Below are 13,517 nucleotides of genomic sequence, written 5' to 3'. Positions count from 1 at the left end.
ATATATGTGTGTGTGTATGTATACATATATGTATACATATACATATGTATATGTATATGTACATATATACATATATATGTTTATACATATATATACATATACATATGTATATATATACATATATGTATACATAAACATACACATGTATATATGTATGCATATGCATACATATGTACATATGTATATGTACATGTATGTGTGTGTGCGTGTGTGTGTGTATATATAGATACATATATACATATGTATATGTATGTATGTATATATTATACATATGTATATGTATGTATGTATATATACATACATACATATATACATATGTATATATGTATGTATATATGTATGTTATGTGTGTGTGTGTGTGTGTGTGTGTGTATATATATATATATATATACATATTATATATATATATATATATATATATATAATATATATGTATGTATGTGTGTGTGTGTGTGTGTGTGTGTGTGTGTGTGTGTGTGTGTGTGTGTGTGTGTGTGTGTGTGTGTGTGTGTGTGTGTGTGTGTGTGTGTGTGTGTGTGTGTGTGTGTGTGTGTGTGTGTGTGTGTGTGTGTGTGTGTGTGTGTGTGTGTGTGTGTGTGTGTGTGTGTGTGTGTGTGTGTGTGTGTGTGTGTGTGTGTGTGTGTGTGTGTGTGTGTGTGTGTGTGTGTGTGTGTGTGTGTGTGTGTGTGTGTGTGTGTGTGTGTGTGTGTGTGTGTGTGTGTGTGTGTGTGTGTGTGTGTGTGTGTGTGTGTGTGTGTGTGTGTGTGTGTGTGTGTGTGTGTGTGTGTGTGTGTGTGTGTGTGTGTGTGTGTGTGTGTGTGTGTGTGTGTGTGTGTGTGTGTGTGTGTGTGTGTGTGTGTGTGTGTGTGTGTGTGTGTGTGTGTGTGTGTGTGTGTGTGTGTGTGTGTGTGTGTGTGTGTGTGTGTGTGTGTGTGTGTGTGTGTGTGCACACATATATATATATATATATGTGTGTGTGTGTGTGTGTGTGTGTGTGTGTGTATGTGTGTATATATAGAGAGAGAAATATGGCACAAATTTTGTGCTTGGTAGTGATGTGTCACATCCTCATCCACTCACTACCCATGTGAATTTGTTCCCACATTTGAATGAGTGGAGGGGGATTTGACACCTCACTACCAAGTACAACATTTAGTCTTTTGTTTTTGACTCATATCTTATCCTCAACAATCGCTTCACTATGTTATATATTGAAACTATTGTTTTTTTATTTTTCAGGTTAAAATATCTGGTGGGGGTAGGTGCAATGTAACAAATGGGCATTTTCTTGAGAAAATAGTGAGTCATCTATGACTTATTGGAACATTTTTGTTTTGCTAAAGCAATATGCCTTTTTGCCATATTAAATTTTGAGTGCTTGCTCAGTTCATCTTGTCTATGGGCTTTTTGTAGTTCATGTATTATCTTTTTTAATTCTTTATAAGGTAGGGGTGCGTCATGCCCTTGCAGTATTGCAACATGGGCACTGCTCGAGGGCACTAGCAGCAGGCTACTGTGGTTGCCCCCCCTACCCACCCACCCAAAAAAAAAATTTATCATGGTGGGCTAATGGCCTACGGATCTGATAATAAACTGACAAGAACAGAAACTACACTTAATATTAGTATGATTTCATAATGTGTAAAGTGTGACACATAATTGTAAAATTTGTTGAGATCTTTGAGAATTTTGGAATGGAAACTTCATGAATGATGACATTGGGAAATAAATGGTATTAGCATATATGCCATTATGTTTATAATAAATAGCATATTTCATCTTGCTTTTTGCTTATTTCTATATGCAATCTTATGTTCTTGAGTTATATTTCAAGTTTGCAACTATACCTTGGTTTAATGTGATAAATAATTAGTGAAATTTTAAGTAACATTAAATCCTAATGGCCTTCACATGATTTTCATCACTTTGTACTACTTTGTGGGATGAAATATGCTTTAAAGACAATCAATTTCGATCATTTAGGCAAGCGTACACTTTTAATATACCTAGTTTGGTTCAGGGATTAATGAAAATTATGACTATGTTCTTCTTATAAACATTTTTGGTTGGATAAATTAAGAATTGGTTTATATCTATCGTTGAAACCAAGTAAGTCATGTTTCCATAACTTGTGAGTTTATTCAATATATACATGGACTGATGAAAGAAGGATATACTCTCTACAAATGATGCGTTATTATTGATAAAGAAGCTCTATTCAGTAAACTATCCAAAAAAAGGACTGTGCTTGCAAAATGTTTGGGCAACTTTAACCAATGAGTGCCTGAGATGGTTAAATGTCTGGAATGCACCTTTTAGGGGAGGAATTTACTTAAAGTCGCAGAAAAAGTATGGTATAAGGTAGATCAACCAAGATGTTAACTGAAACAATAGAGAAGTATATGCTGGTTCCAACTTATCAGCCGCAGGAGTTAATGGAGAAGAAAGGACACATCTAGATGAAAATTGAGTGAAAGGATGTTGTTTTATGATGTTTACTTACCTCTTATGAGGTAGCATTATTGGGTTTCTATGAAGTATCTAAACTGAATTAATTGATATATTTTAGAGGCTTATCATACCTTTTCTCCTTAAAATTCTCTGATAATTGGTATTATGTTGGAGGTTTGACTGGCCCATGTGATTATTGTTGTTTTGTAGTCTTCCTACTGTACCTGTAGTTTTTTATTTCCATTATTATATTTTTAGGCTACTCTTATGTTTTTTTTCATTGATGGTGATGCAGAGTATTTTGCTGGATCTGGGTTCTTATCATGCATAAAACACATTTTCTTGATTTTCTTTTTCATTTTTGCATCAGTTTCTGACAAATTGATTCTAGTCATAATTACCTTCAGAACAAATTAAGCACTTTGCTAGTTTCATTCATGAATAGTAAAAAAGTAGTCCATTTTGTACATTTACAATAAGAAACTCTAGCAGCATTTCAAAGAGGCACTCGATTTTGTTTATTAGGATGCAGTCCACAATGTAGACTGTTTCTGACGTTATTAGGTTTTTGCTGCTAACATCTATATTGTTGACTGGATATGCAGTCTTGTTTATTGTTATTGTTATAATGCAACCCTGGGGTATGGATATGCAATTTTTACAAGGCAATTTTGCTTTTGCTTGCTGCATATTGTAGAGGTTAGCAGAAAATTATCCGAGGGGTAGTAGAGAACTACGTTTTGCTTTTGCTTGCTGCATATTGTAGAGGTTAGCAGAAAATTATCCGAGGGGTAGTAGAGAACTACGTGGATCTTTCTTCAATATTCATGGTCCGCAGGACACAATGCATTGGTTCTCTGATCATGGAGTTGATCTTAAGGTTATCTAATTGAATCATGGTCCGCAGGACACAATGCATTGGTTCTCTGATCATGGAGTTGATCTTAAGGTTATCTAATTGAACCATGTAGCGTCATTGGTTTTCTTCCTTTATGTTCTTGGGTTGAAGATATCTAAAGATCCTAAACTACTATCATGTCCTCTTCAGACAGAAGAAGACGGAAGAGTTTTTCCTGTAAGCAATAACTCAGCTTCTATAGTAGATTGCCTACTTAATGAAGCAAACAAGAGAGGAGGTATGGTTTAGTATCCTTCGGCTGTATGTTTCATTATAAATTCTATTATAGTGGAAGATGATAAATTTTGATCATTTGCAAATAATCAGTTTTTCTTCTGTCATTATCGTTTGTGCTTGAATTTTTTTCCCTGTTTGTAAAATTGGCTCTAGCCATGCCGATGAGTGTAAAAGCTAGCTTGAATGGGTTATCCTAGGTTCAAATCACACTATGGCTTTTATTGGAGAATTTTTTTGCATGTTATGGAGTTATTGGTTCACAGCCTTCTTTTGAGTCTGAGTTCTTGACTTGTCCATTTTATATATATATTGCATATTTTAGAACAGTTGGGCAACTTTCTACTACTCTATAAGGTTAGAATTGTTTCCTCTTGTATTTTGCAAAAATATCAAACTTTAATTAAAAAGAAAAAAGAAGCTTTTGCTAAAGCATTTCTGTATACGTGATCAGCTGGTCGAAGAAAAAATAATACAATATTATTATTAAGTGTTCATTTATGTGCTAAATTTTTTTTTAGAATACTTTCTTTAAGACAAATATTCACGGTATGGTGCTTGCTAAAGTAAAATGCTGCAACACTGGATAAGCAATTGTTGTGGTATTATCTTAGTTTACATTTTTCAAACATGTTAAATTTTTTTCGTAAATTTATTGTAGCATGTATCTTATGTTCGATTACTGGAGGTTTAACTGTGGAGATACTGGAGCACAAGAAACTGAAGGCAAAACTACAAGCTGGGAACAGTGATAGAAATTATGAGTAAAATCTTTGTACTGCATAAGGTTTTTTCTATTTTTTTGGACTCGGACATGGCCTTAATAATTGCTCTAATTCCATTAACTTTAACACATTTGATAAGTTTTGTCTATTTAATGGTACTTTTTAACTCATTAATTAATATTATTAAGACGTATCAGAAAAAGGTTTTTTTGATTAGGTTTCTGTGTATCATTGCTCGGTTGATTGGTGATCACCTGGAATCCATCAACTATTAAGCTAACCCAATAAATTTTGAGATGATTTACGTTTTATATTTTTTTCATATTAACTCTGTTGCTGTTCTATTGTATTCTAGCTGGTGAAGGTGCATCTTCACTGAAAATGCATATACTTAAATATGCATGGTATGAATATATGTATCAAATATTAAGTTCTAGTTATTCATCCATATTATCTGTTGTGTATATTAATCTCAACTACTATGACGATTTTTCTGGAATAAGGTCTTACCATTTATGTTAATCCCAAGACAGTTCTGTACTGGTCGAATGTTGGACATTCTCACATATCTGTACAATATATTGTAGATTATTTTATGCCATGCAATGCAATCACTATGCAACAAGAGTTTCTGAGTCGGGCACATTTTTTTTTTCAAGTGACATTGCAGACTGGAAAAGTTGTTACAGATGCTTCTGTCAGTGATAATGGGAAGTTTCTTTTGAAGGTTGAGAAACGTACAGTTGACTTGGTGGAGTATACGGAGGCTGATTATTTATTAGTTGCTTCTGGGAGTAACAAACAGGTAGAAATATTTTATTCTGGTTTGAAGTACAACGGCAAGAGTTTGTTTTTATATGACTGATTCTAATGTTTTTTAGGGTTATGCAATTGCTGTTCATCTTGGGCATTCTATTGTAGACCCAGTCCCCAGCTTATTCACTTTCAAAATTGATGATACACGACTGACAAGTTTGTCTGGGGTAATCATCTTCCTGAAGATGCTAGCTTAAACTTTGCTCTAGGTTTTTCTTTATTTAAATTCTGGTGCCATTGCTGTTTAATTGCTTACTTTCTTGGCTTGCAAATGATTAAATGTTTAGGGTCTAACAATTATTCAGGAACTTATGTCCATTTCTTTCTTGATCGATTTTTGAAGATGACATTAAGTTGGTGGTTATTCAGGACCTTATTTATTTTAATACAAGCAGGTTTCATTTCCCAAAGTCAAAGCCAGACTGAAATTGGACAATGTTCACAGGAATACCCCAGAGCTTACTCAGGCAGGTAATTCTCTTTGATTAGTGGTTATAAGAAGAAGATTCACACCATTTCATGATTTATTGCAGGTTGGGCCTATGTTAATTACTCATTGGGGTCTTAGCGGTCCAGTGATTCTTCGGTTATCTGCTTGGGGAGCGCGTGATTTATTTATTTCTAATTATAAAGGTAGACCCTGAAGAAAGTTATAGTGAAATAGTACCAAATTGGAAACAATTAATTTTGGAAGAATATTAAAGGTCATTGTTTGTTAATCAATTCAGAGCTAGTAAGATCATTAGGATTCAAAGAAGATTCACAAATATTTTACTTCTATTAGTAACCCAAGCTCTTGATTGTACTCGTTATTTGTACAAATATTAAGTACCTTGTTGAAGAGGTATGATGTTAAAACCTTGTAAGCATTACTAATTCTCCAACATCAGGTTATCTTTCTGGTCCGTGGTATTTGAGATTTTTTTTAACAGAAATTATTTTCGTAAAAGACCTTTTTGGCCGAAACAACCCTCTCTCTTGTTAATATTTTGACTTCTATGTTTTTTTATTATTATTAATACTACCCCTCAATTGGATAGCATCATATATCATATTCTCACTGCTTGCTAGAAAGATGCTTTCTTGTTAAATCTTCAACTGACTTTAATAAATCATCTAACTTGTTAACTTATATAATGTGATTTTACAATACCATTTTCATAAGCATCATTAAGACTCACAAACTAACGAAAGCTGATCTCCATAAGTTCCGTTCTCTTATGAGGGTAAGATTATCAGCAAAGAAGATTGCAACTTGATTATTACATTTAAAAGTCATGTGGTTTGGATGATGGAAGCCATGTTTTGCAAAAATATTTCAATCCTACCAGCTGACAGATAGTATTTTCCATCGCGCTGGTTTGGGGTTTTGTTGACTGCTGTTCTTTTGATTAAAAGGAGGCTAGGATGGCTGGTGTTGGCGAGAGAATAGGATGCTGTGGTTTAGACTTTGCAAAGAGAAGATTGATTACTCAGCAGCTAGATGAAGGAGACAAGGGGGTTTCCGTGCCTGCAGAACAGAGAAAAATAAAGAAGTTTTATAGTTTGTTGGCCTCTCATCAAGTAAAATCACCAGCAATCCAAACTCTTAGAATTATCAAAATTAATCAATCTCTCAAATAATTTCTGAAAATCTAGTATATTGAGAGACTCCAAGAAATCCTAATACAAAAATAAGGCAAATACTCGAATCATATAATATCCTAATACAAAAAATAACTTATTGACTCAAATCATCAAATAAAATAAAAAAAGCAAATTACTAGAACTCAAATCTAATAACTTATCCTAAACTGAAATCAAATTACTAATCCTAAACTAAACTTTTAAGTTCTCTAATTGGATTAAACTAGGATTCTTCCTGCGAAACCTTGGTATGTTTCTTTTATCTGCCGTTATCCAAATTTCATATTGAAAATGTTGTTGTGCATCACAAATTTCTGTTGAAGAGGTTTACATCCTAGAACTGAATTTAGTATTTCTTCATGAATATTCTGTTATTCAACAAAAAAATCGTAGAAGAAAAAGAAAGAAGTCTTCTAGCTATTACTGCTTATTGAACTTTCCACAAAGATATGATTAAGAAGCCTAGGTTGTTCACATTACATTAATCTAACAACTGCAATCCTAAAATATTGTACACAAAAGTTCCCTTTTTCATTAGACCCATGAATATTTGAACTCATAGTTGTCAAGCTGATTGTCAGTAAGAAACTAGTTTTCTTCTATTTAAGTTCTTGTCATTTATGATTATTGCTTCTTGATATGTTTACTTATTCCAAAATGCAACTTATGGCTTTTGCTTATTGAGCGGGATTGAAACTCCACACTTGAGCTCCCATAACCTGAAGCCTCATTGTTGTTTCTACTCAATTAGAAAGTTAATCCAGATCTTAAATGCTTGTATACCTGATAAACTATCTACTGTCCTACCTAACATGGCATTGTTTTATGTGTAATCAGTGTAAAATAAATCGTAACCCAGCTGATAACCTATCCCCTTCGGTATTCTGTTTTTTTGGAGTTTATCCTCTCTTTTAATTTCTTAGTTATCTGGATTTCGATGCAGGTATGCTTTTTGTAGACTTTGCTCCTGATATTCATATAGAAGAAGTGAAACACATTCTTTTTCAACATAAGGATGATTTTGGGGTTTGTTTACTCCTCAGTTCTTGCCTTTTCCACTCTTTTATACGTGAAGCTTTATGTGGTTGACTTTGTCATTTTCAACTTCATAGTTAAACTTCTAATTTGTGAACCATTTAAAGGCGTGTTTTCTGTTGAACTACTAGCCTGAGCTTTCAATAAGCATGTAGTACCAGGTAAATTATTTACTCATGCTCGGCATAAAGGATAATGGTTAATGTCCCTAGCCAAGATAATAAGTTGCCATACTTTGTGAATGATAAAAAGAGGGGAAGGATAACATGGTTTTTCTCTTCTTTGAATTTGACAAAATTTTAAGCCATGTAGCTAAAGCATATTTAGCTATAAGGTCATAAGCTTAAGTACTTATCCATGAGGCAGCTTCCCTGTCTACTGATTCTTAATTTTTTTATATATTATATTTTTTTATTTTTTGATGCACCATGTCCATCTGCACGTAGTTTGTTAGCTAGGAGTTTGCCAGTTAGATAACATACATTAGATCAACGACCAGTCTGGTCACTTGGTCAATCTTTTATTATAAGCATTCTTAGGTTAATGTTACTTTCATAGTGGATCCCAGCAGTTCAATCGTATATGTTGATAAAAATTAGGGTCCTTTTCCATCATGTATACCCTGGAGATGATATGTATTTTTAGAACAATTACTCTAAATTATAGTAGTTGCTACATTATCCCCTAAATTGTACTCATCACTCAATTTACAGCCCCCCACCCCCCACACCTCCACCCCCCAAAAAAACCCACAGGCGCTTTTAGGAAATAAATTTTGAATATTCTGTAAAATGTTTTTTTTTGAAATAACTAAACCTAATTAAGTTAATAAACTTGAAATAGATAATTGTAACATTGTTCAAATTCCAATGCCTCTCTCTCCTCTTTTCTATTGTTGCTTTCCATTTTATTATTGTGTTCATAGTGTTCCTACTGTCGTTGACATCTTCTTGTCTTCTTGTATTTACATATTCCTACCTTTATCAAGAACTTAAATGTTTAAATCCTAATATAATTTGAATCAAACTAACGGGGGTACTAAATTATTTCAGAAGCAGAAAGTAAACAATTCATTCCCGGTAGAGTTTGGATTGGTGAAAAGATTTTGGAGATTTCTACTGGAGCATGAGGTTATATAATATGTTACTTTTGTACTTACATATCACACATACATAAATATATCACACACGTATACATATCTACTTATTAAGCATTTTGAAGAAAATCTTCCTTTCAATTCGCTGACAGGCTATCAAAATTGGAAACAGATTATGTTTACTTTGATCAGATTTTTTTTAATTAAAATATTAAATCATGTGGTCTTGAAAGTCGATAAAAATGGATGTTTGATGAAGTTATTTAAACAAAGGATTTTAATCCCTCCACTCATATTGATATTGGGCGACAAATTTTAGTGTTGATTTTAAAAATCAAGAGAAATCAAACAGTATTGGTTCCGAAGAAATAGATGTCAATATCTGAAATTTCCATAGTATTGATCATTCACAAGCTTTCTACCTTCATTTTTTTTTAAAAAATTTCCCAATATAACACTATTAAATAATATTTGGTACTTGAAAGCTAAGATATCATGTGTCTGTCATTATTAGTTAATATCAGTCTACATTGCTTGTCATTTGCCAAATTGTTAGTATAAATTGTTTTCAGTTTGATTAGATCATCATGCTTAAAATATGATACAGTCGAAACGTATCGATGTCAATCAATATTTCAAACTTTGGTTAACCCTACTGGTTAGGATTTTTCTAAAGCCAGTTGCAACTGCTATTTGAAGAGTTTTATGTTGTTCAAGTCATGACTGAAAGTTTTGTTTTTTCACCTTTATGCCCATGGCATAGTTCTAAGCAATAAAATAATTTTGGCCATCCATCTTTTGCCACATAAGGAATATACCAAAAGCATTTCAATGCATTTGCCATTCACTAATAAGTTGATCAAATGAAGATAGTGCATTTTGATATGACTGTTTGATCTTTGAGTTTAAAATGGTAATAGTCGAGTTACAAATTCTTCTGAAAGTAGCCAACTCTCACTTGATCAACAATCTCTGTGTGTGTGCATGCTCGTGTGCGTGCGTGTGTGCGTGTGCATTATATATTTATGTACATTTGTTTTGTATTATATATTTATGTACGCGTATATGCACACACTCATATAGAGAGAAATCAAAACTTATTTTCACTTATGAAAATAATAATGAGGCCTTTATAAATGATCTGTACCGTCCGCTGTGACTTACATGTCATAAGATGTGCTTGGACAACAAATTATTTATTTGGAGACTCCTAATCCATTCAAAAACTGGCCCCTTGTGTTCCATATTAGACAGTTGTTATTCGTACCTAACTCTTGTGTTCTATGTAAAATAATCTTTCATTTTGTTTCCATTTTTTCGTGACGTATAAACTAGATAAAAGAGGCATGGTGTCCCTCCATGCTTGTGGCTAGTGTCACTGTCACTGATGTGGCACACATCTAGGTCATTATAGCCTGCATTATCAACATAACCTGAACTTGGCTGAAGACTTGGATGCATACTATATTTGCATCAAACCAGCCAAGAGCATGGAGCGCATTCACATTTACTATATACAGTGAAACTCGTGCACGCGCACACACACACATGTATATGGATATACATACATACATACATACCTAGATACATACATACGCACAGACACACATACATTAATATAAACCAAATTCAATTCACAAGTACACATGCATGAGATTAATACAATATATTTTTTGCCAGAGTTTAGATGGGGATATGTTATGGGCTTCTGTACCCAATAAGCATTTAAGTGCCATAGCTCAGCAGGTGAAGCAATGCCCATTTAAAGTCATAGGAAAGGTATGACTCAGTTTTATTCTTCTCTCAGTAGCCAACTTGATTATTTTATTTGACATGTATCATATAAACAATTTTGATTCTTCAAGGGACAATTCAAAGATGAATTTGTCACTGCTGGAGGTGTTCCACTCACAGAGGTGTACACCAATTAAGATGAATCTTTTTTTTTTTAAAAGGCCTGTTTCCCATTAGATTATATCTAATTCATTTTCTTTGGTGCAGATCTCACTAAATACAATGGAGAGTAGGGTAAGGCCAAACCTGTTCTTTGCTGGAGAGGTATTATATTATAGTTTTGAGCCAGTTGGTAATTCTTTGGGCAAGATCATCATGAGAATTGTACTTCTTGACAGGTACTAAATATTGATGGAATTACTGGTGGATTCAACTTTCAGGTAACGTGCGGACAAGCATACTATTGCAAATTTCTGCCGTACCTTATGCAGAATCCTGATTATTCAAGCTCTATGTTTCTCACTTTAGCAACTCTAGAATTTTTTAATATTAGTAGTTTATAAAAGTTTATTACAATTTCAATTGCAGGTTTTGATAAAAGGTATGCTAGAATCTGGTCAGGCCAATTCTGCATTTAAAATTAGACCATAAACTTAATGTATATATAGAGTTAATACTGATCATGTTGAAAATTCTTGGTGAAATTAGTGGAGAAACAACCTGCAATGCTTTTTTCTGCTTCTGTTAATGTGTGAGGAAGAGACCCTTCATCAAGCGCACGCTCTCATGAATTAGTCACCCTAAACTTTTGTCACTCCCTACCCATTTACTTGAACTATCTTCATACAGAACTTTCTATAGTTCCTTATATCAAATAAATGGTTATAGTTTTCTTATTAATATTTTTAGTTTAATTGGAAGTATAACTTATTGCTGAAAGGAACTTCAGAGTAGTACAATGTGCATTTGCTTTTACCTTCTCTATTTTAAATGGCATTTAATTCTCATTTTGTGTGCTAGCAAAAGGTTAAGTTTAACATCATTTGTCTGTCCACAGAACGCGTGGACTGGTGGACACATTGCAGGGACAACTATTGGTGAATTTGCATCAAATTATTGCCAAAAACTACAAGCTGGAGGATGATAGAGTTGAAGTCGGAAGTCATCCAATCATATTGACATAGAATGATGCTAGTGGAAGAAAATGAACTAGGAAATATGATTGGATGACTTCCTAGTTCATTTTACTATATTTGTTACTCATATTACTATATGAGTAACAATTTCCTAGTTCATTTTCTTCCACTAGCATCTCATGGATATTTGTTACTCGTATTACTATATTTACTGCTGCAACTAGTCTGAAAATTGTTGTCCTGTCCAGCATAAAAATTTGCAATGCATTTTTTTCCTTTTTGGTTGAGTTTTGCTTTATTTGAATGACAAGGAAATGTGCCACCCATTAGAATGATGTGTCACCTCGAAACCAACTCCAGCCAAATTGGAGAGAGAGAAGCGGAACGTTAATGTGGAGTCATAAATACTCAACTTCACACGAAAAAAAATCCAAAGAGCCCCAAAGAGTGTATGTAACTCCCAGGCATTGAAATTGTACGCATCCACATGTGTATAATGTTGACGTACTTTGAATGACTAGGCTCCAGCAATCGTTGTCTTGCAGGTGGCAAGAAGTATATTGCACCTTGATCATTGCTGCGTAGGTGGTCTCGAGAGCGAACTAATGCGTGTATTCCAGATACTTGAGCTTGTTTCTTCACTGTACTTAAATCTACTCTACATACCGGGCATGAGTATCATACCCAAGAGCACTCAAATACATATGGACAGAACTGGAAGCCAAAGGGAAGCTCTTTTGTACATTTTAAGTATGGCTCAGAAATCAGTCACTATGTACATCCTCTTTCAACAGAGTAACTACCAATTTTTTTTCTTTGTGAGCTCTGTTGTAAATTGTAATAGATATTGATTTCTCTGAACTTTGGTAGCCAACTAATTTTTATTCTTTGCTTGTCGGCTGTTGAACCAATAGCCAGAAAAGGTTGTGATGGTTTTGTTGGGAATTTAACGCTGAAACCCCTAATGCAACAGAAACGCAGAATAGAAAAAGTACACCAAGTTTTAACGAGGTTCGACAACTGCCTACGTCCTCGGGAGCCATATAGATAATTTCTTATTAATTAAACAAGAAATTACAAATCAAGAGCAAATCCCAAAACTGAGATTTCTCAAATAAACACTGTAGCTACAGTGTTAATAATTAAAGGGTATGAACCCTTTTCAAGTCTCACTTGAGAATAAAGAATAACCCCACAATATAAAACCCTCTTTAATTTTCTCTCTCTCTTCTTAAATCCCCTCAACTACTGTTGAAGACTGGGGATTAAATCAAAAAATCGCAGCAGCGATTTAGGGCAGTCTGCAGCCGCCAGAAGAAGAAAATCGGAGGAGGGGAGGAGAAGCTCTGCAGTTTCCAAAACCCTAGGTTAGGGGTTTATATAGGCGGAGATGAGGGGCTGGCGACAGCCTGTCGCCAGCGAATAACCCTGACGCAAAGGTCGGGTTCGCCAAAAAGAACGCAGAGCTCGGGGGAGGCAAACGCAGAGTTCGGGGGAGGCTCGAATGCAGAGCTGTGCGAACGCAGAGCTCGCCTGTGCTGCCGAAGATCGCCTGGACCTCGCCGCCTGTAGCTTCGCCTGTGACTACCGAAGCTCGCCTGCGTCATCCTGGAGCTCGTCGGAGCTCCTCCGCCGCCGGAGGATCTCCCACTTGGAGACCAAACCGACGTCAGTAGGCTATCTCAACAAGCTCCTCCTCCTGTGTGGCTCTGCCCTCATCATCTATGCATGAAGGCCAACTGAAGTTGCGCACAACTCCAGTTTTT

At 34.6% G+C, this 13,517-nt stretch overlaps 1 protein-coding gene and 1 long non-coding RNA gene across 2 annotated transcripts in view; both read left to right on the top strand.

The window, feature by feature from the left end:
* LOC109835057 (uncharacterized protein YtfP-like) overlaps positions 1-12,031 on the top strand; it is a 23,923-nt gene extending 11,892 nt beyond the window's left edge. The window contains exons 4-17 of the mRNA XM_020403058.1: positions 1,240-1,299; positions 3,218-3,331; positions 3,500-3,587; positions 4,968-5,113; positions 5,190-5,291; positions 5,520-5,591; positions 5,658-5,757; positions 7,694-7,776; positions 8,838-8,915; positions 10,562-10,660; positions 10,747-10,797; positions 10,883-10,939; positions 11,014-11,055; positions 11,673-12,031. Coding sequence (XP_020258647.1) covers positions 1,240-1,299; positions 3,218-3,331; positions 3,500-3,587; positions 4,968-5,113; positions 5,190-5,291; positions 5,520-5,591; positions 5,658-5,757; positions 7,694-7,776; positions 8,838-8,915; positions 10,562-10,660; positions 10,747-10,797; positions 10,883-10,939; positions 11,014-11,055; positions 11,673-11,759 — 1,179 coding nt within the window. The 3' untranslated portion in view covers positions 11,760-12,031. The remainder of the gene's footprint in view (positions 1-1,239; positions 1,300-3,217; positions 3,332-3,499; positions 3,588-4,967; positions 5,114-5,189; positions 5,292-5,519; positions 5,592-5,657; positions 5,758-7,693; positions 7,777-8,837; positions 8,916-10,561; positions 10,661-10,746; positions 10,798-10,882; positions 10,940-11,013; positions 11,056-11,672) is intronic.
* LOC109834028 lies at positions 12,033-12,652 on the top strand. Its single transcript, XR_002245429.1, has 2 exons — positions 12,033-12,200; positions 12,297-12,652. It is a non-coding gene; the product is annotated as an uncharacterized LOC109834028 (long non-coding RNA).

The sequence above is a fragment of the Asparagus officinalis genome, chromosome 3, assembly GCF_001876935.1.
Source record: "Asparagus officinalis chromosome 3, Aspof.V1, whole genome shotgun sequence".
In the NCBI taxonomy this organism is placed as follows: domain Eukaryota; kingdom Viridiplantae; phylum Streptophyta; class Magnoliopsida; order Asparagales; family Asparagaceae; genus Asparagus; species Asparagus officinalis.
This window is presented reverse-complemented; position numbering and strand designations above follow the sequence as displayed.